Consider the following 27,044-nt stretch of genomic DNA (forward strand, 5'->3'; position numbering starts at 1 on the left):
CATATTTAGTAGAAGCTATTACAATATTAATGGAATAATCCTACTGAGAAATGTGATGTTTACTCCTGTTGAAATGTTTGTCCCATTCTGTACCTATAGTCACCATTTTCTTTTCATTTGCACTCTTACCCCTTGCCCCAAAAGATAGTAGACTACTTCTTTGGTCACTGAAAGTTATAGAGTTTTTTTTTTTAAGTGGAAGTGTTAAAAGTGATGGTTCTACTTTTGAGCATTTGTTATCTTTTACTCTGCATGTTCAATTTATGGCCAAATTCTCTCCATTTCTCTTGAAACTCTCTTGTTAAAAGATGCTCAAGTGCCAGAGAGCTCTACCGAGCCTTCTGAGAGTCCCTTTCTGTTTTCTACCCTAGCTCTTTGTAAATTCTAGAACTGTTCTGGATCTCTCTGTTGTCACCATCTCCATCCTTAGGTATACTTACTTATTCTTTCAGTCCTAATCAAAATGTAGACAATATCATTTCCTCTTAATTTAACCAAGAGAGTATTGACTTTTTTAAGAGCTGTTTTTACAGAGAAATCAAGGGAAAACAATAAGAAAAAGAACTTTAAACCAATGTTTTTATATCCTTATTTAACTAAAGCCTGGCAGTAGTCAATAGAGAATAGTATAGACCTTAAAAAAAAAAATCCTCCCCCCCCACCATCCCCTGCAAAACTCTTGAATTTATTTTATTTTTTTCTTGTTTCTTCTGCCTACAAGGAGCAAGAACCCTGGTTTTGTTCCTATCCAGGTTGATGTACCAGATTAAATATTTGAAGGATTGGCCCTACTGAAGAAGTAAATCACTGTACTGAAGTAAATGTGTATTATAACCCAGATTTATAATTCTCAACAGGGCTTTTCTCCTTCTTCCTCTCTTGTAAGGGTAAAATAGCTTTCTTCTAAGGACTTCCTAATCTGCCTTTTCTAACCTTAGCCATGACTGCTTCTTGTCTTGATTATGTTATCAGCTCCAATTGGTCTTCCTTCCTCTGCTTTCAACTTGCTCTTCTTATTCTCTCCTCACTGCCCCAGATGCCCTGCCCCCTTCTCTGTGTGGTACCTAGTGTATTTCTAAAGGGTAAATCAGATGATGCCATATTTAACTACCTCAAAACTGCCAGGGGCTCTCCTTTACACTTAACAAGAAGTCCAAACTCCTTACCTGTGACCCAGAAGTCCTTATATGATCTGGCCCCAGGTCACCTCACTAACCTCATTTCCCACCACTTTCTCCCTCATTCAGTTTGCCCCATCCATACCAGCTGCCTTTCTTTTTTTCATTTGAACACACCATTGACTTGTTCTTCCTTCTGTCGGGAAGGTTTTTTCCCTATATCTTGGCTTGACTCTGATCTTTCAGGTCACAGTTCAGACATTACCTACTTCAGTGTCATTGCATAAACACCTCAGTTAGGGTATTTTTTGTTACCTTGTTTTGTTTTCTTCACAATACTAACTGGTTTCAAGATTAAAATATTTATGACACATTCTCCCTCTACTTCTTGCCAGAGAAAGTAAAGAAAAATTTTGTCTACCTGTTCACTGGTTTCGCTAGCACCTAGAAAAGTGCCCAGCACAGACCAGTCACCCAATAAATGGTTGTTAAAATTACAGTTATTGGGGGGTAAAGGAGGAAAGGGATAAATTGCAAGATTGGGATTGATACATACATACTACTATATATAAAATAGATTACTAATAAGGACCTAACCATATAGCACAGGGAACTCTAGTCAGTACTCTGTAATATATGGGGAGTATGTTGGGGAAAAAAATCTAAAAAAAAGTGAGCGTGTGTGTGTGTGTGTGTGTGTGTGTGTGTGTATAGCAGATTAACTTCGGTAAACACTTGAAACTAATACAACATTATAAATCAACTATACCCCAGTAAAAATTAGATAACCCAGGGTGGCACAGGGCAGGCCAGCCTAGGCCAAGCCATCACTATGATCCCACCAGGGTAGATCTGTGTCCTCTTCCTGTATATGTGGTAGGGGTGTATATGGGATGGGTCTGCCTCAAGTAGGAGCAGACTGATAAGAAGTCTAGTGGGCCGATTATGTCCACACCCCAGTTCAAGCTGGCTGGGTGGGATGTAGACAGCCCAGGCAGTGCCCTTCTACTTGAGGTTTATCCCAAGCCCTTCAGATGTATGTCTTACCTCCTGGGTGCATATCTGAGCAGACACAGGTCTGTACCTGACCTGAGAGCAGAAGATCAAGTGGACATAAGAAGCAGTAATAAGATGATGGCCTGGCAGGGCTCTGATGCCTCCGGGCAGGGCCAGCTGCTACACTGTCATTGCAGAGCCCCAGCCCAGAGATCTGTGAGGAGCTGCTTGATGGGGACACCCAATCCATCTGCCCAAGTGAGGGGCCCATGCACCATACTGCCACCGAGGGCCAGCACAGGCGCCTGTTGAATGTGGCCGCTGAGGGTTCCCCAGAATCAGGGCCCAGAGGTGAACAGGAAAGGCCTTGGGCCGGGACACCACCCAGGCTACTCCCCAGGGTTCTGTCCTGGGCTCACAGAGAGCATAACACATCTGCTCCCACGTGTAACACTGTGTCAGCCTTCCCTTGAGTCAGCTGGAGGGCCTGGAGCCCACTGAGGCAGAGCCTGAAGCTCCGGCAGGAGACCCACTGGGCAGACGATGATTTCCCACTCGGGCAGGGAAAACCCAGCTGCTCCTGCAGGAGACCCAGAGCCAGGTCAGACCCCTGGGGGCAAAACAGGCTCTTCAGCCACCATCGCTGTCGCTTCTGGTCTACACCATGAACTGGCTACCCCACCCAAAACTGACTTTCCTTCCTCAATCTTTGTGTTTGGTGTGTTGTAGTTTTATCTTTTTCTTCCCCATTATTTACAGCGTTCTGTTCTTTATGTTTTAAGTGTAAAGCAATAAATTTTAAACATTTCCTGTTTGTTTTTTTTAAAGGTTGTTGATTGATTGATAACTCTGAAGTTCCAGCCTTAGTCAAAATTCTTGTTCTATCCCTCTTAGGCTATAGCCTGAACCCAAGCACAACTGTTGCCCACTTTATACTTATATTAATTCATTCATCATCTTAATCATTATATCCCTCCCTCACTCCACCCCCCAACCCAGGGTTTCAATACCAGAGTCTTTCCTTGGAGCCCTTCTGAAGACCAAACAGAATCCTTAAATATCATTTGCATCTCTTTAGTCGTCAATGTTATTCTCTTTATCTAGTCCTTGCACCTGCAATTCCAAATGTTGTCCTATATCTGGAACATTTTCTTTTCTCTACTTAACATATACCCTTCCTTGTGATTAAAGCAGGGTTGATATACAACTAAAAACATCTGTCATCTTACCATTAAGTTCGGCCAGTCTGTGCTGCATCTCCCAGCATACACACAGTGCAGTTAGCAAAGTCAGCACATTTAGTGTTGCCGAGGCAGTGATTAGGCTAGTTGGTATCTGCAAGTGTGTATTTTTCCTTCCTGGCCCAGGCAGAAGCTTCAGAGAAATTCATGGTAATTTTGAAAGTGATGCTTTAATATATTTTCAGGGAAGGAAATGTTAGCCCTTGGCCTTTGAGGACTAAGCTGAGAAGAGTTGTATAAATAGTTAAGTCCTTTCATTTTGTGTGCTTGTCACCTGACAGCTTCTTTCTTTCTTTCTTTTGGAGATAACTGTTCATTGTAAACAGAATAGCAGAACAGGAGATGTGCAGGGTTGGCAGAAAGTTAGTGTTACCATTAAACCGAGATTGTTTGTCAGCTTTCCTAGACATTTGAACAGTAGTGGTTGAGTCATCAGGCTTTTGCTGGGAAAGCCAAATCAATTCTATTGCCACAAGTAACCATTACCCTCTCTCCCACTCTAATATACAACCTTTTGATTTTTTAATAATTGAACTTTTTCACTGTACCCTGGTGGATTCTCTGAGGTTCCCAAATTGAAATTTTGCTGCATTTACTTTAGGCATTAGTAGAAAAGTCTGTAAGGGAGAGTGATAGAGAAAGGAAGCTTGATAACAAAGGCCTTTATCTCCAGAATTCTCTACAAATATAATACCTTTGTTATGAATTAAGTTAATATTACAATGGCATTTATCCTTAGGAATACCCTGTACTTAGAAGTTTAAAAGTCTATTTTCATTTTAAATAATCAGTTTGATGAATTTTGGTGAATGTATACACCTGTGTAAAAGTCAATCTATAGAACATTTTCATTCCATCCAAAACTTTGCTGGTGCCATTACCCAGTCAATCCCATCCCCACATCTAGTCCCAAGCAATCACTGTTCTGTTTTTATCATTATAAATTAGTTTGTTATTCCTAGAGTTTCATGTAAGTAGAAACATAGAGTATATACTCTTTTTGTGTCTTATTTCTTTCATTCAGCATGTTTTTGAGATAAGCCTTGTCATTTGGTATATCTGTAGTTTGCTCCTTTTATCATTGAGTACTGTTCCTTTGTCCCCTTCATGGATCACAGCCTTGTCCTGGTGAAGGGGCTTGCATAATTCAGTGAAACTATGAGCCTCGCCATGCAGGGACACCCGAGACTGATGGGTCAGAGTGAAGAGTTCTGACAAAACATTTCCTTTGGAGGAGGAAATGGCAACCCCACTCCAGTATTCTTGCCTGGAGAACCCCATGGGCAGCACAAAAAGGCAAAAAGATATGACACCAGAAGATGAGCCCCCCAGGAAAGGTGTCCAATATGTTACTGGGGAAGAGCAGAGGGCAATTATTAATAGCTCCAGAAAGAATGAAGTGGCTGGATGAAAACGGAAATGATGCTCAGTTGTGGATGTATATGGTGGTGGAGGTATCTGGTGGTAAAAGTAAAGTCCGATGCTGTAAAGAGCAGTATTGCAAAGGAACCTGGAATGTTAGGTCCATGAATCAAAGTAAATTGGACGTGATCAAGCAGGAGATGGCAAGATTGAACACTGACATCTTTAGGAATCAGTGAACTATAATGAAAGCTGAATGCCGAAGAATTGATGCTTTTGAAATGTGGTTTTGGAGAAGACTCTTGAGAGTCCCTTGGACTGCAAGGAGATCAAACTAGTCAATCCTAAAGGAAATCAGTCCTGACTATTAATTGAAAGGATTGATGCTGAAGCTGAAGCTTCAATGCTTGGGCCACCTGATGCAAAGAGCTGACTCATTAGAAAAGACCCTGATGCTGGGAAAGATTGAAGGCAGGAGGAGGAGGGGACAACAGAGGATGAGATGGTTGGATGGCATCACCAACTCAATGGACATGGGTTTGAGCAAGCTCTGGGAGTTGGTGACAGACAGGGAAGCCTGGCGTGCTGCAGTCCATGGGGTCACAGAGAGTCGGACACAACTAAGCAACTGAACTGAACTGAACTGAGCTTTAATGGATGGAAATAGGCAAATTTAATTCAGATGACCAGTATATCTATTACTGTGGGTAAGAATCTTTTAGAAGAAATGGAGTAACCCTCATAGTCAACAAAAGAGTCTGAAATGCAGTACTTGGGTGCAGCCACAAAAGCGACAGAATGATCTCAGAGTTGTTTCCAAGACAAACCATTCAACATTATAGTAATCCTCAAGTCTATACCCCAGCCACTGATGCTGAAGAAACTGAAGCTGACTGATTCTACGAAGACATAGAACACTGTCTAGAACTAACACACACACACAAAATAAGATATCCTTTTGATCCCTGGGGATTGGAATGCAAAAGTAGAAGTCAAGAGATACCCAGAGTAACAGGCAAGTTAGGCCTTGGAGTACAAAATGAAGCAGGGCAAAGGCCAACAGAGTTTTGTTAAGAGAACATACTGGTTAGAGCAAATACCCTTTTCCAACAGCAAAAGAGATGCCTGTACACATGGACGTCAGTAGAGTTAGTACCAAAATCAGAATGATTATATTCTTTGCAGCAGAAGATGGAGAAGCTCTATACAGTCAGCAAAAACAATACCTGGAACTGACTGTGACTCAGATCATGAGCTCCTTCCTGCAGAATTCAGGCTTAAATTGAAGGAAGTAGGGAAAACCACTAAGCCTTTCAGGTATGACCTAAATTAAATCCTTTATGAATATACAGTGGAGGTGATGAATAGATTCATGGGATTAGATATGGTAGACAGAGTGCCTGAAGAACTGTGGACGAAGGTTCATAATATTGTACAGGAGGCAGTGACTAAAACTATCCCAGACAAAAAGAAGTGCAAGAAAGCTAAGTGGTTGTCTCAGGAGGCTTTACAAATAGCTGGGGAAAGTAGAGAAGTAAAAGGCAAGAGAAAGGGAAAGATACACTCAACTGAATACAGAGTTCCAGAGAGTAGCAGGGAGAGATAAGAAGGACTTCTTAAATGAATAATGCAAAGAAATAGAGGAAAACAGTAGAATGGAAAAGACTATAGATCTCTTTGAGAAAATTGGAGGTGTCAAGGGAACATTTCATGCAAGAATGGGCATGATAAAGATAGAAATGGTAAGGACCTAACAGAAACAGAAGACATTAAGAAGAGGTAGTAAGAATACACAGAACTATACAAAGGTCTTAATGGCCCCGGTAACCACAGTTGTGTGGTCACTTACCTAGAACTGGACATCCTGGATTGTGAAGTCAAGTGGGCTGTGGGAAGCATTACTATGAGGAAAGCTGGTGGAGGTGACAGAATTCTAGCTGAGCTATTTAAGATCCTAAAAGATGATGCTGTTGAAGTGTTGTACTTTTATGTCAACAACTTTGGAAAACTCAGCAGTGGCCATAGGACTGGAAAAGGTCAGTTTTCATTCCAATCCCAAAGAAGGGCATTGCCAGAGAATGTTGGCAGAGAATTGTGTGGCATTACCGCACAGTTGCTCTCATTTCACATGCTAGCAATGTCATGCTGAAAATTCTTCAAGCTAGGCTTCCACAGTATGTGAACCAAGAACTTCCAGATATTCAAGCTGGATTTAGAAAAGGCAGAGGGACCAGAGATCAAATTTCCAACATTTGTTGGATAATAGAAAAAGCAAGGGAATTCCAGAAAAACATCTGCTTCATTTACTACGCTAAAGCCTTTGACTGTGTGGATCACAACAAACTATGGAAAATTCTTAAAGAGATAGGGATACTAGACCACCTTACTTGCCTTCTGAGAAACTTGTATGGAGGTCAAGAAGCAAGAGTTAGAACCACTCTTTGCCACATCAACTGTGAGAATGAAGATCATTCTCAGCAATCAGACTGTTGACATCCCAGAAAATGTTGATATTACCTTGAAGGGACGGACAGTTATTGTGAAGGGCCCCAGCGGCACCCTGCAGAGGGACTTCAATCACATCAGTTTAGAGCTCAGTCTCCTTGGAAAGAAAAAGAAGAGGCTCCATGTTGACAAACGGTGGGGTAACAGAAAGGACCTGGCCACTGTTCGCACAATCTGTAGTCACGTACAGAGCATGATCAAGGGTGTTGCACTGGGCTTCCGTTACAAGATGAGGTCGGTGTATGCCCACTTCCCCATCAACCTTGTCGTTCAGGAGAATGGTTCTCTTTTGGAAATCCAAAATTTGGGGGGTGAAAAATACATATGCAGGGTTTGAATGAGGTCAGGGGTTGCCTATTCAGTATCTCAAGCCCAGAAAGATGAATTGATTCTTGAAGGAAATGACATTGAACTTGTGTTAAATTCAGCTGCTTTGATTCAGCAAGCCACCACAGTTAAAAACAAGGATATCAGAAAATTTTTGGATGGTATCTATGTTTCTGAAAAAGGAACAGTTCAGCAGGCTGATGAATAAGATCTCAGTTATCCTGCTGCAGAAACCACAAGATGGGAGATGGTTCTGTAGACTCAGTTGTGATATTTTAAAGAGGCAATAAAAATTCTTGATTTGAAAAAAAAAAAAAAAGAGTTAGAACCAGACATGGAACAACTGACTGGTTCCAAATTGGGAAAAGAGGACATCAAAGCTGTATATTGTCACCCTACTTATTTAACTTATATGCAGAGTACATCATGTGAAATGCCAGGCTAGATGAAGCTCAAGCTAGAATCAAGATTGACGGGAGAAAGAGCAATAACTTCAGATATGCAGATGATACCACCCTAATGGCAGAAAGCGAAGAGGACCTAAAGAGCCTCTTGATGAAGGTGAAAAAAGAGAGTGAAAAAGCAGGCTTAAAACTCAACATTCAGAATACTGGCATCCAGTCCCATCACTTTCTGGTGAATAGATGGGAAAACAATGGAAATAGTGACAGAGTTTTATTTTCTTGGGATTCAAAATCACTGTGGACAGTGACTGCAACTATGAAATTAGAAGATGCTTGCTCCTTGGAAGAAAAGCTGTGAGAAACCTAGACAATGTATTAAAAAGCAGAGACATTACTTTGCTGACAAAGGTCCATATCATCAAAGTTACGGTTTTTCCAGTAGTCATGTACAGATGTGAGAGTTGGACCATAAGGAAGGCAGAGCACTGAAGAATTGATGCTTTTAAACCGTGATGTTGGAGAAGACTCTTGAGAGTCCCTTGGACAGCAAAGAGATCAAACCAGTCAGTCCTAAAGGAATCAACCCTGAATATTCATTGGAAGGACCGATGCTGAAGCTGATGCAAAGAGCCGACTCATTGGAAAAGACCCTGACGCTGGGATAGGTTGAAGGCAGGAGGAGAAGGGGACAACAGAGGATGAGATGGTTGGATGGCATCACTGATTCAATGGACATTCAGTTCAGTTCAGTTCAGTTCAGTCGCTCAGTCGTGTCTGACTCTTTGCGACATGAGTTAGAGCAAACTCCAGGAGACAGTGAAGGACAGGGAAGCTTGCTCCAGTTCATGGGGTTGCAAAGAGTTGGACACAACTGAGCGACTGAACAACAGCAGCAGCAACACGTATGTTGTCAGATTTATTCCTGAGAATTACACGTTTTTTGATGCTACTGTAAATTGTATAGGCAGTTTTTTTAACATATATATTTTAATGAAATTAGTACAGTGGCTACCCTTAGAGGGCTAGTGACTTGAAAAAAGGAGCACAAGGCAGAGTTTGTGACCAAGGCACTAGTTACACAGTATGCTCACCTTGTGGAAATTCATCAAGCTATATACTTAAGATTATGTACTTTTATGTATATTATATATTATACTTCATTAAAAATTAAAATAGAAAAAATATACTACCCAGTGAAATAGAATGATATATTTTCAAAAAAGAGAAAGCATAACTCCAGCAGTGTCATAAATTTATGAAGAGTGTCGATTTACTGAGCACTTTACTCTGTGCCATGTGGTGAGCTAAGCATACTTTTCTTAGATTATTTTGATCTTCACAAAATCCCAATGAAATAGATTCTGTAATTAGCCCCATTTTACGGATGAGTGAAACAGAGACTCAGAGAAAAATCAAGTTATTTATTCTATGTTACATAACTGGTAATTGAGGAGCTAAATTGAAGCCAGGTCTTTCTACTCTAAGGCCAGTGCTCTTAAAATAATGTGGTATGGTGTAGTGGTAAAGGGTAACTCATTTGAAGTGATAATGGGTCTAAGGTATATGTCTTTCTGCCTGCAATGAAATACTCTGTTTTAAGGGGCGGTGACTAGAGTGTATTACCAGTGGACAGTTTGCAAATACATGAACTCTCAGTTTATGCTTCATTTCTAATAGTGTTTTAACTCCCATTTATGATTGAATCATTGAAAGTATGAGAAAGTCTTGACTGAACTTTTAACTCCTGCAGTGGGATAATCAATTTGTGAAATCCTTCAACACTTTTATCTGTTAATAGTCTAATAGCCACTGATCAAAGCATGAATCCCATTATTTTAGTAATATCTGGTTTGTTTACAGTATAAACAGAACACTTTCATTACCTTTCTGATTATTGTTCCCTGTGACTGACATTTCTGGTCTTTATCCAGGATACAGTACTCTGGCATCCAACTCCAGTCTATTTCTTCCTTTAAAAGACAAATATATAAAAGATGATGAGAAGTTTTGGTTGTTGGAATGAGAAGTGGTGTTTGGTCAAGCTTGCAAACCCACCTGTTTATTAGCTTTCAAACTTTTACTCCATATTTCACAAGTTTTCCTTTTCTGAGGTGCACACGAATAGCCTACAAAAAACAGCCCAGAAGTCCCCCAATGCCTGTTTCCAACAAGGTTCTTATTAATCATTTTTGGTCTTATATCATAGATGAAAATGGTATTTATGCTAGAAAACATCCAGCTCTGTCTACACCAGGGCTTGCTGTTCATAGTGTCTGTTCCTTCTGTATAAATAGAATGGCTCATGCCATTCCTTTAAAAAAAAAATATTTTTCTATTTATTTGGCTGGGGTGGGCCTTAGTTGTGGCGCTCAAAGATCTTCAATCTTTGTTGCAGTGTATAGTATCTTTAGTCGCGGCATGGGAACTCTTAGTTGCAACATGTAGTATCTAGTTCCCTGACCAGGGATGGAACCTGGCTGGGCCCCTTGCATTGGGAATGTGGAGTCTTAACCACCAGGGAAATCCTGCTAATGCCATTCTTGAAAATATAGAACTATCACAGTATTGTTAACTGGCTGCATCCCAATTAAAAAAAAAAAAAAGTTTTTTAAATAAATAAATTTTAAAATAAAACAGATGCTACAGGAGATGTTTATTTAAGCACAGACAGACAGCTTCTAGAATCTGCGGTGGTTCTTTGTGGTTTATTAAAATGTATCAGTAATAAATCTAGACCCCCCCAAAAAGGAAATATACTTTCATCTATGTATTGAGAATCATTTGTAAAGAGGCCTATGTGTAGGAGTTAACCTGTAGAAATTAAACCAAGGCTGTGCCTTTAATAGCAGAAGTTGATTATCCAAATTTGGTACAGTTTGATGGCACATTCAATATGGCAAGAACTCCATAGTAACTCAGGTCTTCTTGCCACATTGGGACTTCCTCAGACAAATATGCCAAAGATCCATCAAGTTAGTTTGAAAAGTATAAGTACCTAGCTGTACCTGCCACTTTGTGGTTATCCTCTGAAGAAAATAAACTTTCTTTAGAGTGGCAAAATTTTCCATTGATTTCTGAATCTTCTCCTAGTGTTCCCCAGCTTCAAACTTGAATATAATCTTTGTCTCTCCCCCCACCCCAACCTCATACCCTATATATCCAGTTGATCAGCAAATTCACTTGACTCTGCCTTCAGAATATACATTGAATCCCAGTTATTTCTCACCACATCTGTAGCTACCACATAGTCCATAGTTCAAAAGATTGTTGTCTCTTCCGTGAATTACTGTGAAGTAGCCAGGTAATTAATTAGTCCCCTGATTTCTATTCATGTCCTCTACAGCCTGTTCTCCACATAGCAATGATCCTTTTAAAAGATTTCAGATCATATAATGCTCAGGCTTCTACGTGCTTCTCCATGTGATCTGTTCCTGCATAGCTTCTCATCCTCTCCAGGAGAGTAGCCGCAGTTTTTTACATAATGGCTCAAGGGTCTAAGGCAGAGTAAGCAGAAGTTGCCTAAGCCCAGAAGTTCCACAATGTTACTTTCTCCTCATTCTTTTAGTCAAAGCCCAGATTCAAAGGCTGAGACAAACTACTGAGGAGAAACAGAATTCATGTTCAGGGAGGGAGGGAGTCCTTTGTAACCAAATTGTCACATTGTGGTTTTTTTAAGTGCTACATAACAAATTACCACAAACTTAATTTAAAATAATACCTGTTCATTAGCTCACTGTTCTCTAGGTCAGAAATCTGATATAGCAAGACTGGGTTCTCTGCTCGGAGTATCACAAGGCTGAAAGCAATGTGTTGGTCTGAGCTGAGTTCTCATTTAGGGAAAGAAATCTCAGCTCGTTGATGGCAAATTCAGCTCCTTGCCTTTGTAGGATTGAGGTCACCATTTTCTTATATTTTTAGCTTGCTATACCTACTATAATATGAGTTATTGGTGGTAGAAACTGTTATTTTTGTTAAGTGTTGTATTCCTAGCACCTGGGACAGTGTTTAGAACATTATAGATGCTCAATTAACATTTATTGAATAAACCAGTTAATATTAAAGACTTTATGGCATATAATTTTGATGACAACAGGATTTGGCAGGAGTGGGGAAAAGAAAAGGGTATATTGAGCATTGATGTTATTTAAGCTTTATCTCTAAAGGTACCGGGGTCTCAAATTATTCATTGGCTTTTCTTTGCATGGAGGATTTCTTACTTAACTATTAAAAAATAAGTTGTGAGTAAGTAATTGTATAAATGCACACTAACGGGTATATACAATAAAAAGCCAATTAGCTTTTTTGCTTGCTAGTCATAACATGCTTTCATTGGTTTTCATCTATATATCTCCAAATAATGTTTTCCTATGAACTTTTGGAAATGGATGCCTTGTCATCCAACAGTATTCCTGATTTGCCAATTTACTGTGGTTATTTCTGTGGCTTTTTCCATATAATTGCTGTTTGCAAACATCCAGTTACTAATAAAATAACAGAGTGAGTTCCATCAAACAGACAAACATAACATAGCATGCCAGACTGGAAAATCATATAATTTCACTTATTTCAATACTGACTGTTATATGTTTCTTTCAATCCACCTCTTCTGCAGACAAAACTTGCCAATGGCACGTCCAGTATGATTGTGCCCAAGCAGCGGAAACTCTCAGCAAGCTATGAGAAGGAGAAGGAACTGTGTGTCAAATATTTTGAGCAGTGGTCAGAATCCGATCAAGTGGAATTTGTGGAACATCTTATATCCCAAATGTGTCATTACCAACATGGGCACATAAACTCATATCTTAAACCTATGTTGCAGAGGGATTTCATAACTGCTCTGCCAGGTATGTGTACAGGTGTTTGTAAGGCGTTAATTTGCCTGAAAGATACGTTACACTAGTAATCATACTGAATCTTCAGTTCTGTTTCTCTTTAAAAAATCTTTGTTGGCTTGATTTTTATGAACTATTTTAATAGTACCTTCTTGGGATATAAGTACAAAAAAATCCAACTCTTTAAAGAGACTCCTTTTTCCCCTCTCTTCTCCCTGTCTCTATTCACCCTATTTTTACTCACATGTAGGTTTAAATAACATCTTTTCTGAGGTATTATCTGGTTTGAGATGTGTCTTTTATAGTGTGTTAGTTTTAAGCTATGTTAACATATTTGAATTTCTTTGGGAATTTATCAACAGAATATTTATTTTGTATGAATGAATAAGAAGCATTTTTTATCGAATATTTTAGAAAGAAGTATATCTCAGGAGCCTTGTTGTGATATTAAGTATGTAAATTCCAGGCTTTACAATCTCACTGCTTAGTAACTAAATAGCTGTTATAAACTATTGCATATTTTTTATTGTATGTTTTTTAAAATGTATTTGTGCATACACACACACACACACTTTTGAGAGTGCTGTGGTTGTTTCACTGAATGCTTAATGGTGATCTGGGATACTCCGTAGGCATCAGTATTTGGGGAAAATGATGTATCAGGAAAATATAAGGTTCTCACCCATGTTAAAAGTCTGTTTTTTTAAAAAAGTAGTACAAAAATGAGTGAATTTCTAAAATATAGTCTTATCTTTTTTTTTTTCAGTTGTTTCCTGATTGTAGCACTTACTGGAAATTTAGAAAATTCAAAAATGTTTAAAAAGTAAAAACATTTTCCAGAACCCTGCCATTCAGAGAGAACTACTAGTGTGTTCTTAATATTTTTCCTAGGTGTATATATTTCCCTCATAAGTGTTTGCAACATTTTTATTCTTACTATAATCTCTTAATGTGTTTTCCTAAGTGTTGGTTCTTTTAAAAAACAGATTTTTATAGTCATGTATATTATTTATGATGGTTGAAACATATTATTTAAACCCTTTATTGAGCAGTTGAGTTCAGTCACTCAGTCGTGTCCAACTCTTTTCGACCCCATGAACTGCAGCACACCAGGCCTCCCTGTCCATCACCAACTCCCGCAGTCCACCCAAACCCATGTCCACTGAGTTGGTGATGCCATCCAACTATCTCATCCTCTGTCGTCCACTTCTCCTTCTTCCCTCAATCCTTCCCAGCATCAGGGTCTTTTCCAATGAGTCAGCTCTTTGCACCAGGTGGCCAAAGTATTGGAGTTTCAGCTTCAACATCAGTCCTTCCAATGAACACCCAGGACTAATATCCTTTAGGATGGACTGGTTGGATCTCCTTGCAGTCCAAGGGATTCTCAAGAGTCTTCTCCAACACCACAGTTCAAAAGCGTCATTCTTCTGCGCTCAGCTTTCTTTATAGTCCAACTCTCACATCCATACATAACCACTGGAAAAACCAATAGCCTTGACTAGATGGACCTTTGTTGGCAAAGTAATGTTTCTACTTTTTAATATGCTGTGTAGGTTGGTCATAATTTTCCTTCCAAGGAGTAAGTGTCTTTTAATTTCATGACTGCAATCACCATCTGCAGTGATCTTGGAGCCCAGAAAAATAAAGTCAGCCACTGTTTCCATTGTTTCCCCATCTATTTGCCATGAAGTGATGGGACCGGATGCCATGATCTTATGCCAACTTTTTCACTCTCCTCTTTCACTTTCATCAAGAGGCTTTTTAGTTCCTCTTCACTTTCTGCCATAAGGGTGGTGTCATCTGCATATCTGAGGTTATTGATATTTCTCCCAAAATCTTGATTCCAGCTTGTGCTTCTTCCAGCCCAGCGTTTCTCATGATGTACTCTGCATATAAGTTAAATAAGCAGGGTGACAGTATACAGCCTTGACGTACTCCTTTTCCAATTTGGAACCAGTCTGTTGTTCCATGTCCAGTTCTAACTGTTGCTTCCTAACCTGCATACAGATTTCTCAAGAGGCAGGTCAGATAGTCTGGAATTCCCATCTCTTTCAGAATTTTCCACAGTTTATAGTGATCCACACAGTCAAAGGCTTTGGCATAGTCAATAAAGCAGAAAGAGATGTTGTTCTGGAACTCTCTTGCTTTTTCCATGATCCAGCAGATTTTGGCATTTTGATCTCTGGTTCCTCTGCCTTTTCTAAAACCAGCTTGAACATCTGGAAGTTCACGGTTCACATATTGCTGAAGCCTGGCTTGGAGAATTTTGAGCATTACTTTACTAGCATGTGAGATGAGTGCAATTGTGTGGTAGTTTGAGCATTCTTTGGGATTGGAATGAAAACTGACCTTTTCCAGTCCTGTGGCCACTGCTGACTTTTCCAAATTTGCTGGCATATTGAGTGCAGCACTTTCACAGCATCATCTTCCAGGATTTGAAATAGCTCAATTGGAATTCCATCACCTCCACTAGCTTTGTTCGTAGTGATGCTTTTAACGCCTACTTGATTTCACATTCCAGGATGTCTGGCTCTAGGTGAGTGATCATACCATCATGATTATCCGGGTCGTGAAGATCTTTTTTGTACAGTTCTTTTTTTATTCCTGCCACCACTTCTTAATATCTTCTGCTTCTTTTAGGTCCCTACCATTTCTGTCCTTTATTGAGCCCATCTTTGCATAAAATATTCCCTTGGTATCTCTAATTTTCTTGAAGAGATCTCTAGTCTTTCCCATTCTGTTGTTTTCCTCTGTTTCTTTGCATTGATCCCTAAGGAAGGCTTTTTTATCTCTTCTTGCTATTCTTTGCAACTCTGCATTCAAATGGGTATATCTTTCCTTTTCTCCTTTGCTTTTTGCTTCTCTTCTTTTCACAGCAATTTGTAAGGCCTCCTCAGACAGTCATTTTGCTTTTTTGCATTTCTTTTTCTTAAGAATGGTCTTGATTCCTGTCTCCTGTACAATGTCACGAACCTCCGTCCATAGTTCATCAGGCACTCTGTCTATCAGATCTAGTCCCTAAAATCTATTTCTCACTTCCACTGTATAGTCATAAGGGATCTGATTTAGATCATACCCGAATGGTCTAGTGGTTTTCCCTACTTTCTTCAATTTCAGTCTGAATTTGGCAATAAGGAGTTCATGGTCTGAGCCACAGTCAGCTCCTGGTCTTGTTTTTGCTGACTGTATAGAACTTCTCCATCTTTGGCTGCAAAGAATATAATCAATCTGATTTCAGAGCATTTAGGTAGTTTAAAATGTTTTTTCCATTATAAACTATGCTGTGGTGGTATTCTTGCCTGGAGAATCCCAGGGACAGAGGAGCCTAGTGGGCTGCTGTCTATGGAATCGCACAGTGTTGGACATGACTGAAGCAACTTAGCATCCATGCATGCATTGGAGAAGGAAATGGCAACCCACTCCAGTATTCTTGCCTGGAGAATCCCAGGGACAGAGAAGCGTGGTGGGCTGCCATCTATGGGGTCGCACAAAGTCGGACGCGACTGAAGCGACCTAGCAGCAACAGCAGCAGTAGTGGACATTCTTATTCATCTTTCGGGCATCCTAGAAAAAAAAATACCAGAAGTGGGATTCCTATATTAAAGAATTATGAACATTTTTAAGGCTTCTAATACATGTACTAAACTATCCTCTAAGAAAACTATACCAACTTAAACCCTGTCTCAAACTGCATTTTACCACTTTGTTTAATCTTTGCCAATTATATCTTTTTAAAAATTTGTTTTTCCAAAATTGGAATTTAAATTGCCCTTTAAAACAAAAGAAATGCCTATTTATATCTTTGAAATAAACATTTTTAAGTTGAATTTGTACTTACATCTTCTGTTAAATAGAATAGATTTCTGCCCATTCTTCACTCATTGGATTTTATTTTAGCCATAGGCAAGCAGTTTTCTTTGTGCAGTCTGTGTGTACCTCATTATTGTGCTCTCCCCAATCACTGAGACATGTTACAATCTCTAGCATATACCACTAAGAATTGAACAGGAGATGATTAGACTTGTGTATTCTTTGCCTAATACTGATCTCTGATGTATATCTGCTGACCACTTTATAAGATACTAAATCATCAGTCTAATGCTTTATGGGCACTTTAACTTATGAACCTACACCATCTGGCTACATTTAGTAAACCAAACTACTTCAAAAAATGCCTGTAATCCATTAATGTAATGGGTTTGTTTGGAGTGTTAGGTGAAATTACTTCCAAAGACTTATTACAGGGACATAGTGAAAGATCAGGAGCAATTTGATGCTAGCCACTAAAAATACAGGAATGCATTTGGGGAACTTCTGATAGTATAGAAAAGTTCAATATAAAGATGGAGAAATTGAACCATTACTGTATTTTGTATGATGAACTAATTATTATATCTTTAATTGGCTTATAGTCATGTTTCTTTAATAAGAATTAGGTGATGAATGCCTCCATCTGCTTGTGCTTAAATATGAACATGTGATGCCAGCCAAACAAGATCCATTTAATGCTTTCTTTTCCAAATCTGTTGAAGAATGTGACTGACATCCATATAATTTTTATAATTAAAATAATGTTTAAGCACATTTAGATTGTTGCTAATGGCGTCCAAATGTATCTTTGTATGATTCAGGGGAAAGAAACAAAATGAAATGTGATATTATCTCTCTTGCTTGTTAAGTTTGTGCCTAAGGTAATCAGAGTATCACAGAATCTTTCTGCACTATATAAGTCTTTAGCAAATCTCTGATATGTTACTTTAAAGAGAAATGACTTTGAATATTTTTTGTCTCACTGTGAATTAGAACAGCAACCAAAAGTTCTATTAATATGAACATCCTATTTTATGGGATCTGTTCTTCTGAGGCCCCAGTATAAATTTGGGTGATAGAGAATTTTAATTGGGAAGCCCACCCAGTTTACACAATCCAAGATCTGCTTCCCCTGGTTTTCTCTGTATATCCTACAAAAACCGTCTCTGAAATTCTAAGTTGTCTATTGGTCTGGGATTTTATTTATTTTTTTTTTGCCAACTGTCATTTAGGCTTTATAGCAGCAACTGTTCTCAAATATACTTTTTAAACATCTAAAATTAAACTCGAACTTGGATATACCTCTCAGTCATTCCTCTTGGGATGTTCCTATACCAACCTGTATTTTCTTTTTCTCTCCTTTCTGCATGCCCAGAATTCTATAGTCCAGAACATTCTGACTTAGTGCCTCTCCCACAGTACATTTAAAGGATATTTCTTTTACTGAACAGCTTTGGAACTGCAGCAGTAATAGAAACAGAATGAGAAATGGACCTAATATAAAGAATTGGGGTAGAGATGGGGGGGTCTGAATCACAGAGTTTGAGATGCCATCCATAGAACATCCCCTAGTGCTGAAATCCATATAGATAGATGTGAATTGTTTTCTGGAATCCTTTTTATTTTTAATGTCTTGGGGGGTTTGCTGGTTGTTAGTTTTCACTTCCTTAGCTAAAGGAAGATGGAAAATACTGTTCATTTCTGTAACCTTATAGAAAAATTATTGACACTCATTTTAGCCAAGTCTGTTTGAAAAAGAAACTGGACCACACTAGGGACAGTGATATACCTTCATAGCGGAATAAATGCTGTTCCTGTTTAAAGGACTTTCTGTTTAAAAAAAAAAAAATCATTCACCACCATCCATGTCTTTTTTTTTTTCTTTGCCTCCTCTCCCCACCAAAAGCTCGGGGTTTAGATCACATTGCTGAGAACATCCTGTCATACTTGGATGCCAGATCACTATGTGCTGCTGAACTTGTGTGCAAAGAATGGTACCGAGTGACATCTGATGGCATGTTATGGAAGAAGCTCATCGAAAGAATGGTCAGGACAGATTCTCTGTGGAGAGGCCTGGCAGAACGAAGAGGCTGGTGAGCCTTTTAACATTCTTACTCTTTAGAGAGCTACAGGATCTGGCCTTTCACTCTATGGAATACAGTATTATTGGGAACCAGCAAGACCACTTATCTTTTGATACACTGATTTTGCTCTTTTATAGCAAAAAGTGTTAAATAGTTGTTCATGTACTTGGCAGTTTTTCTTTTGACCAGTCAGTCACTCATAAGTGATATAATAATGTGTTAATGCTGCTTTGCAAGAAACGATTAAAAAAAAAAACTACCAGCCCTCCTCTTTGACTGTTTTCTTTTTCAGATTTTTTTGCCTTTAGCCTTTGCCTGTGGTGTTCTATCAACTTTGTAATCAAAATTATTTTTATGTCCAACTAGAATAAGAACTCAAGCCTTCAGAAAGAGAAGAAATTGGAATTTAGTATAAATCATTGTTTCTTTTTAAGACTCTTAAATTTTCTCAAGATTTTTTACTGCTTAATCCTGAATCCTGTAAGACATTATGTAGTTACCAGCCTGAGAGCAACAGAATTCCCCAGTTTTGTTCTTGTTCTTTTAATGTAATGGTACCATTTCTTTAGAACTTCTGGAAGATGTCTTCTATATATAATTTTCTCTTGGATGATTCTCTATAATGTCATTTTTTAAAAGTTGGGCGTGAATACTTCATAAATAAAATAAAGGTGGTGACATATTAACTATTTTAGTTGATAGTGATGCACCAGCAGGCATGTGTATGCTCAGTGATATCCTGAGCAATTAATTTCATGAGTTGTTTATCTTGGATCATGAAGAGATACAGAACAGTTAAGAATGGAGAATCAGCTTTTCTTAACAATTTTTCATAAAAATATAGTTGGCTCCCTTTTTGTGCATCTTTTAAATTCATTAATGTACAATAAATATAATGACCTCCAAATATTATACCAAGTAATTCAAGAGATTTCTGTCATTCTGGCTATTAGAAGGTTTTTAAAATTTCTCCCAAATTCAATTAAATTAGGAGGCAAATACCAGGGAATTTTTGGCTATAAAAAATTGCATAAATGAAAATATATTATTATTTCTCCTTCCCAAGTATGTTTCTCTTACTTTCACTTATTTCACTGTATGGAAGAATGGAAACCTTATCTTTGATAACTTATTTCATACTTTGGAAATAAACTATATTGTATAATAAAGTAAAAGACTATATAGGTATATGGCATTCAAAGTCCATCATTTTCTTAAGCGTGTCAGGACTAGCCTTAGAAATAGAGGAGCCAGTTGCTTACTTGGGAAGATTTTAGGGCAACTAGGAATATTCCTCTACCCTTCGAGGGGTGGGGGAAAGAAAAGAAAATCTTCTCCAAATAACTCCTGACCCAAAATTTCACTTGTAGAGATGCATTCTCATAGCTTATAAAGGTTTTGTTCCCTGTTAAAATGTACTTTGTTCCCATTTGGACTGTAAATGACAATAAACTTTTATCAGATGTTGAGACTTTACAGTCTCTTTTTGAAGTCAGGGAGAGTAAGAAGTAGATGGGCAAATTTTGACAGATATGTATGAAAATACCAAAGATAAAAAGCTCCAGAATTATGCTTAGGGTTAATTAAATCCAGAAGAGGGTTTAAACCCTTAAAGAGGGTTAAAGATCTCTTATGTTAGTTACATAGAAGTAAAGAAAAAGGTCATTGAACAGGTGGCTTCTTGGCCTTTTAAAAGGGTATGTAAATGAAGGTATAGCTGAGAAATAATTTAGGATCAGCACTAATTATCACTCTTTCTCCTATCTCTTCAACCACAGAAACCCATTCCTGCTCTTTTGAGTATCCTTTAGAGTTGTGACTGTATTCCTTTGTCTTTGGCCATATATATCACCTTAGCTTGATACAGATCCCTGAGATTTCAAATATTTGTTCACCCCATGAAGACTGCCTCTATTATCCCCTTGACAGTATGTGGCTGCTTATGTTTACGTGTTGCCTTTCTTCCTGTGTTAGTAGTTCTTCCTCACTTTAAAAAACAATAGTCTGTAATCACTTTTTCATTTTTCTCTTGCAAGTTGTCTTACTAAGCCTCCTTTGTCAATAAAGCCTTTCTGTTATACTGCCTCTCCCCAAATGCTGTCTTTGAAAACTTCTTCCATTTTCTTCAACCAAAAATAAATAAATACAGTTTTCTTAAAAAGCTTTGAGTTTAATTTCTACTCTACAGTTGTATTTTATATCTAGATAAATTTGACAGTCTGCCCCTAGGACATGAACTCTTATTTTCTCTCTTGAATAATACTGAAGATGCTCTCTCCGCTTAGTAATGGTAACTCTTAAAAGTGTAATAAAAGACCACTTGGGATAAGTCCATTTTCTTAATCAGCAGATCACATTTTATGATAACATTCTGAATTTAATATTTAGCATTTATCATGTTCTCACACTCTTAAAAGTACTAGGCATTTCACATAGAAGTGGTCCCTGTTGTCAGAGAGCTTCCATCGTGAAAGGTTTTGACTTATAAAATAGATATAGACTGAACAACCAGTTTTTAACATTTAGCCATCCTTTTTTGTAGCACCTTTAACTTGAAGAAAGTCAGATGCTTTAGCATGGCAAGATAAATACAGTGGGATAGAAAATGAGATCAGGATTTCTCTTTCCTGAGAATGTAGAAGAGTTTCATTGTATATTAAAAAAAATCCTGGGGTCCCTGTATGCAATTGCCAGAGGTTAAAAAGAAGATAAGAATGAGGAATGGTGAGCTTTGAGAGACAATTCAGTAGTTTAAGAGTGTGACCTCTGAAGTCAGACTTAGATTCAAATCCTAGGTCTTCTCACTAGCTGTGTGACCTTGGACAAGTTGCTTAGCTTCCCTGACGTTTGATTTCTTCACCTGCCAAATGAATATAGTTATTCTTAACCTCATTAAAGGATGTCGACATTGAAACTATTAAATTGTAATTATTAACCAGATTTTTTTGGGGGGCGGGGGGCCCTTGCTATGGCGGCTTATGGGATCTTAGTTCCCTGCCCAGAGATTGAACCTGGGCCCCTGGCAGTGGAAGCGCTGAGTCCTAACCACTAGACCACCAAGGAGTTCCCTAATAACCAGATTTAGGACCTCTTCATTCAAAATTTGTTTGCCTACAATGTATTTATAGAATAATTATTGTTTAGAAAACTGTATCTTTGAGCCCTAATTATTTCCAAATGTGTCTTGTTTGTCCCTTTCTTTGTTTTGGTGTATCATGCTTCTTGCTCCTATTATAGTCCCTTTAAAAAGACAGTTATTTTAGCCTCTCTGCTGTGGATTTCCCTTTCTGTATCAACACAGAAGTCAGAGCCAGCTACCTTCCTGATAGGAAATTTTCTCAACTAATTTTCAAGGTGTATAATAGGAAGAGGGCAGGGGAGAAGTGCTCCTGGAGACATTGAACAATTAATTATATTGTAATGGAGCTATAGAGGGAGGCGTGGATGACTGGCCCAGAGAAAACATGATTTCTCTGGTGCCAGGATTACACTCAGAGGCATTTCTGCCTGTCTCCACTTTGCAAGGCACAGTGCCAGTGAGAACAGCAGTTAGTACACCCATAGTGGGGTTTACTAGCTTCCACACCGTGTTTGGTGGGTTCTTAACTTCAGGATGAGGAATTAAATTTTTTACCCAGCAGGAAGTGATTGCCATTTACTGATTTTTTTTTTGTAGCAAAGATCTAGCTTGGGATATGAGTATTCCAGAGATGTGCTGTCATAAGGAAGGAGATGCTAACAAATGTTGCTCACTGGAGTCAAGGAAAGGCAATAAAATCCATGTATGTATGTACATAGCCAGGAACACACCTGTGAAAGTCGATTTTGTGCCTTAGACTTGACAGCACAGTGCTCTCAGGCATTTTTTTTTTTTTCTGCTTTCATACTTGCTGCTGGACACTCCTGTGATCCCTTTGTTTTCTGTTGAAATTGCTCCTTTTAAAGCATACCAGCAGCCTGGGTGCCTGAGTCGCCAATACACCTTTCTGCATATAACTGGAGACTAGTAAAAGTTAACTAACTCTGTGACAGAGGCATTCCTGCTGCCCACAATGCTAGGCTCCACTACACTGGCACAGCTTTACTCAATGAAGGGAAGTCTGTGGGGCATGTGCCTAGTTCAGTGTTTGTAGTTATCACCACTAACAAAATTTTCATAAGGTAAGGCCAGTAAGTCTGTCTCTACAGAGGCCTGATAGTCAGTAGATGAATTGTGACTATAAACATTCCATTTGTCTATTGACATAATATTCCTGAAGGCCTGACACTCTGATGTCCTACACTAGAAATCATCATGTTTTACCCGAAAGCAAATCATTGTTGGCAGAATTCCTTTAGCCCAGAAAGTTGCTCGTTAACATGGGAGCAACTTTCAGGGAGTTGCTCCTGAAATCGAGTTTAGCTTCACACTTCTCCAGCCTAGTTATGGAGATTATATGGAATGGTAATTGTGAAAATGCTTTGAAGAAATAGGAAGTACCTTGTAAATGTATGGAGGTGATATGATTTTTACTGAGAAATATTTGTTGTGTTTTAGGGGACAGTATTTGTTCAAAAACAAACCTCCTGATGGAAATGCACCTCCCAACTCTTTTTATAGAGCACTTTATCCTAAAATTATACAAGACATTGAGGTAAGAATCTATGTATATTTGGGTATTTGCCAAATACTAGAGAATCATCAACATTCTTCAGTAACAGGATTGTTACAGCAAACCCATTAGGGTTTATTGATGTGGGTTAAAAATCAATGTCTTTACAAGTGAATAGGGTAGGTAAAATATAGTAAATAGCCAGGCAAAAAATGTAAAGCTTTTGAAAATTGTTAGTTAAGAGAGAGAATATGATAACAGCAGTAGAAATGTTTAAAAGTTGCACTTAGAAACCATTATTCAAATATCTTCTGAACTGAGTCTCTGTGGAAGTTCACTGGTAGAAATGCCACCTCAAATGTAAGATGAGCACTGAGTAGCTAACCTCATGTGGTTCATAGCTTCCCCTCTGTTGGCGAACAGTCTCTCTCCAGAAGGTTTATTATTTAGTCAAACAAGTTATATACAGGAGAGTTCTAGGAAATAAATCTTTAATTACTTTGCAAATGAAAAAGTGTTTTACAACGTTAAATAGAAGCTTTTCTAAAAAATGCCGTAAGTTCTGCATATCCAGTAAAACACTGAGCATCTAGTCCTTTCCTAATTACTACTTCTTTACCATTCCTTCTTCTCAGACAATAGAATCTAATTGGAGATGTGGAAGACATAGCTTACAGAGAATCCACTGCCGAAGTGAAACAAGCAAAGGAGTTTACTGTTTACAGTATGATGATCAGAAGATAGTAAGCGGCCTTCGAGACAACACAATCAAGGTGAGGTCTCTTCAGTTATGGGGCGGTAGCTGAAGGGGTAAGGATGACCACAGTGTAAAGCAACCCAAAGCATAAACTCTAAACGATATTTCCAGAAAGTGAAAGTTTTAGATTATTTCCAGTCCAAAAGCCAAAATCATTTCCTTAAGGGAAAAATGCCTGCTTCTCCCCAGAAACTCATACATATGGATAGTGCTAGGGTTAAATTCTCCTTGAAGTGCACTGAATGGGCTGTTACTCTTTTGGGCCCTCACATAATTATAGGCCAACCCTGTTCCCGAATGAAAAGGGTCAAGTCTGCATTATACTGAAGCCACATATGTAGAAGTGCTTAGCTCTACCTGCAGGAAAGAGTGCATTCCACACTACTCTGGGCTTTGATTGTTTGGGGGAATCAAATACATAATAGAGCCTGCAAGTCTCTGCACCACCCCATTATCATGGTGATCAAAAGGATCTTGTTTGCCATCCTAGATCTGGGATAAAAGCACATTGGAATGCAAGCGGATTCTCACAGGCCACACAGGTTCTGTCTTGTGTCTCCAGTATGACGAGAGGGTGATCATAACTGGGTCGTCGGATTCCACGGTCAGGTAGAAACTTTCAAATGATCTTTTGAACTCTGAGATATCAGATTCACTCTGTTCTGCCTTAGATAGTGATTTTGTTTGTATCTGCATGAACACAATTATGAAACTTCATAACCAAAGAAGAATAAGCAATCAGCTCCCCCCATCACTGTGTCAGTCTAGAACTGGAAGACTTGATTTAGGAATGGTTACGGTAAGTTTACATTTTTGTACATTTAAGAAACTACATATTCTGTTTTTGTTTGGGGGAATCATGTATTATAGAAACTTGGTAAACTTTGCATTTTTTACAAAAACCACCTCACAGGGGAATGACATGAATGGAATGAAGCCTTCCTTTCAGGTGGTTATAAGTGTAGTACAGGCATGCATTATCTCCTTTAAAATGTGTACAGGTGAGCAATACTCTCTCTTGCCAGCCCCTCCCCTGCTGTCCCTGCAGTTTTTAATTGCAAGCTTCACTCTGGGAGGGGCCTTCAATTTCCAGAGGCGTTAGTGATTTGATGACACAGCCATTATGCTGCTGGAGTCCAGTGTAGCTTGAGTTCTGGGTACCAGCAGAACTGCTGGAAACCTCTGTTAGGAATTTTGCCTTGAGCTAAAGGATTTAGCAAACATAATGCATCAAAAGTAACTTTAAAAAATAGGGAGAAAAAAAGCAGTTAACGGCATTGTTAGATTCTCTGAAGTTAAATGTTTACCATTCCAAATTATCCTCTGTGAATAGAAAAGGCTATTCGCGTTTTCTTGTCTTTTGACTTAAAGGCATAGCAAATTCAGTTCATAGAGTTATCAGCATTTAACATTTTATTGGTGCTTGTGGAGTGCCTTAAGGAAGTTTAAAGATTGTAGAGGCTAACATCGTTTATTGAACAAGGGAAAAAATGATTTTCAAAGAGAGAGGGTTAAATTGGAAAAAAAAATAAAATGTATTGTAAAAAAACAAAGTAAGTATACAAAATGAGTGATCAAAGTAAAATACACCTTCACAAAAATTTCTCAAGCTATCTAAGGGTCCTGCAACTGCTGTGAAGCCCATATTTATATTGGGGTGGCTGGTCTTGATCCCTACACTCATTCAGAGCACAGAAATGGGGCCTTATGTTTAGAGTCTAGGTAATTTTACGCCTTGATCTGTGTGGTGAAAACTAAGGCCCAAGGCCATCAAGCTCAAATCCACAGTACTAAGTCAGTCTATTACAGAAGGTTCTTGGACTGTGTCAGTTCCAGGACCCGAGGGCTATTTGTGGGACCACCAACGCTGCAGTTATTAGCAAAATTCCCACCAGTTTAAAATGTATCAGATTAAATGTCAGAAGGTTTATGATAATCTTGAAGTTTGGGAACAATTTGCTGGTGATGGTTGCTGCACCCTCATTTCAGCACCCTGCAGCTAGCCCAGATTTCAAGTTGTGTGTCTTAAGGATTGCATACTGGCAGTATCCCATCCCCTTCCTCTTCCCGCTTTCCCAGTCCAGTCCTCTAACTATCACTTCCCCATGGTCCATTAGTACACTTTACCTCAGCTCAACTTTAGAGCTACAAAAGGAGAGTAAGGTATACCATTAACTGTGAGAAATAGGGTGGGAGTGGTGGGCAGTGAGGTAATCCAGTACTTAAAATAGATTGTAGCATGAATTTCACCACAATCTCAGATAACCGTAATATTTTTGTTCCAGGGTGTGGGATGTAAATACAGGTGAAATGCTGAACACATTGATTCACCATTGTGAGGCAGTTCTGCACTTGCGTTTCAATAATGGCATGATGGTGACCTGCTCCAAAGACCGTTCCATTGCAGTATGGGATATGGCCTCCCCAACTGACATCACCCTCCGCAGGGTGCTTGTTGGACACCGAGCTGCAGTCAATGTTGTAGACTTTGATGATAAGTACATCGTTTCTGCATCTGGGGATAGGACTATAAAGGTAATGAGGCATTTTTCAGTAAGTCCCCACCTTAGAGTAGGGGAGTTCATATGGATATCTTCTCAAGGACAATTTTATATTTAACCCTCACTGTAGACTACTTAATATTTATTTAAATCAGATACTAGTTTATGTAATGAATCAGATAGATCATGTGACAATTTGGGTTAAGTTTTTATTCCTGTAAATAATGGTGAGTATGAAAAAGACAGGGGTAATTTTAGGTTCAAGATTTGTCTACAAGGTGAGATTGACCCCATAAGAGTACATCAACCTGAGGATTTCTCATATGATAGCAACCAGCTACAAATTAGCCCTATATTACTGTGAATTAAACTTGTCATCTGGGATTTGACTTGGATTGGTTTAAGACATTGAATTTCCCCTGCTAGTTCAGTCCCATTTTCTGCTTCCCTAAAACTGCAGTTGCCATAGATTTTACTAATAAAAGCACCAAATCAACTGCCAAATGCCATTTCTG

General features: G+C 38.7%; 1 protein-coding gene and 1 pseudogene across 1 annotated transcript in view; both read left to right on the forward strand.

The window, feature by feature from the left end:
• Nucleotides 1-27,044, forward strand: part of BTRC (beta-transducin repeat containing E3 ubiquitin protein ligase) — a 75,780-nt gene that overhangs the window by 38,810 nt on the left and 9,926 nt on the right. The window contains exons 3-8 of the mRNA XM_068961221.1: nucleotides 12,566-12,797; nucleotides 18,502-18,688; nucleotides 23,217-23,313; nucleotides 23,907-24,044; nucleotides 24,519-24,637; nucleotides 26,314-26,563. Coding sequence (XP_068817322.1) covers nucleotides 12,566-12,797; nucleotides 18,502-18,688; nucleotides 23,217-23,313; nucleotides 23,907-24,044; nucleotides 24,519-24,637; nucleotides 26,314-26,563 — 1,023 coding nt within the window. The remainder of the gene's footprint in view (nucleotides 1-12,565; nucleotides 12,798-18,501; nucleotides 18,689-23,216; nucleotides 23,314-23,906; nucleotides 24,045-24,518; nucleotides 24,638-26,313; nucleotides 26,564-27,044) is intronic.
• On the forward strand, nucleotides 7,179-7,757 carry LOC138070138 (large ribosomal subunit protein uL6 pseudogene; annotated as a pseudogene).

Source organism: Capricornis sumatraensis, chromosome 23 (assembly GCF_032405125.1).
Source record: "Capricornis sumatraensis isolate serow.1 chromosome 23, serow.2, whole genome shotgun sequence".
In the NCBI taxonomy this organism is placed as follows: Eukaryota; Metazoa; Chordata; class Mammalia; order Artiodactyla; family Bovidae; genus Capricornis; species Capricornis sumatraensis.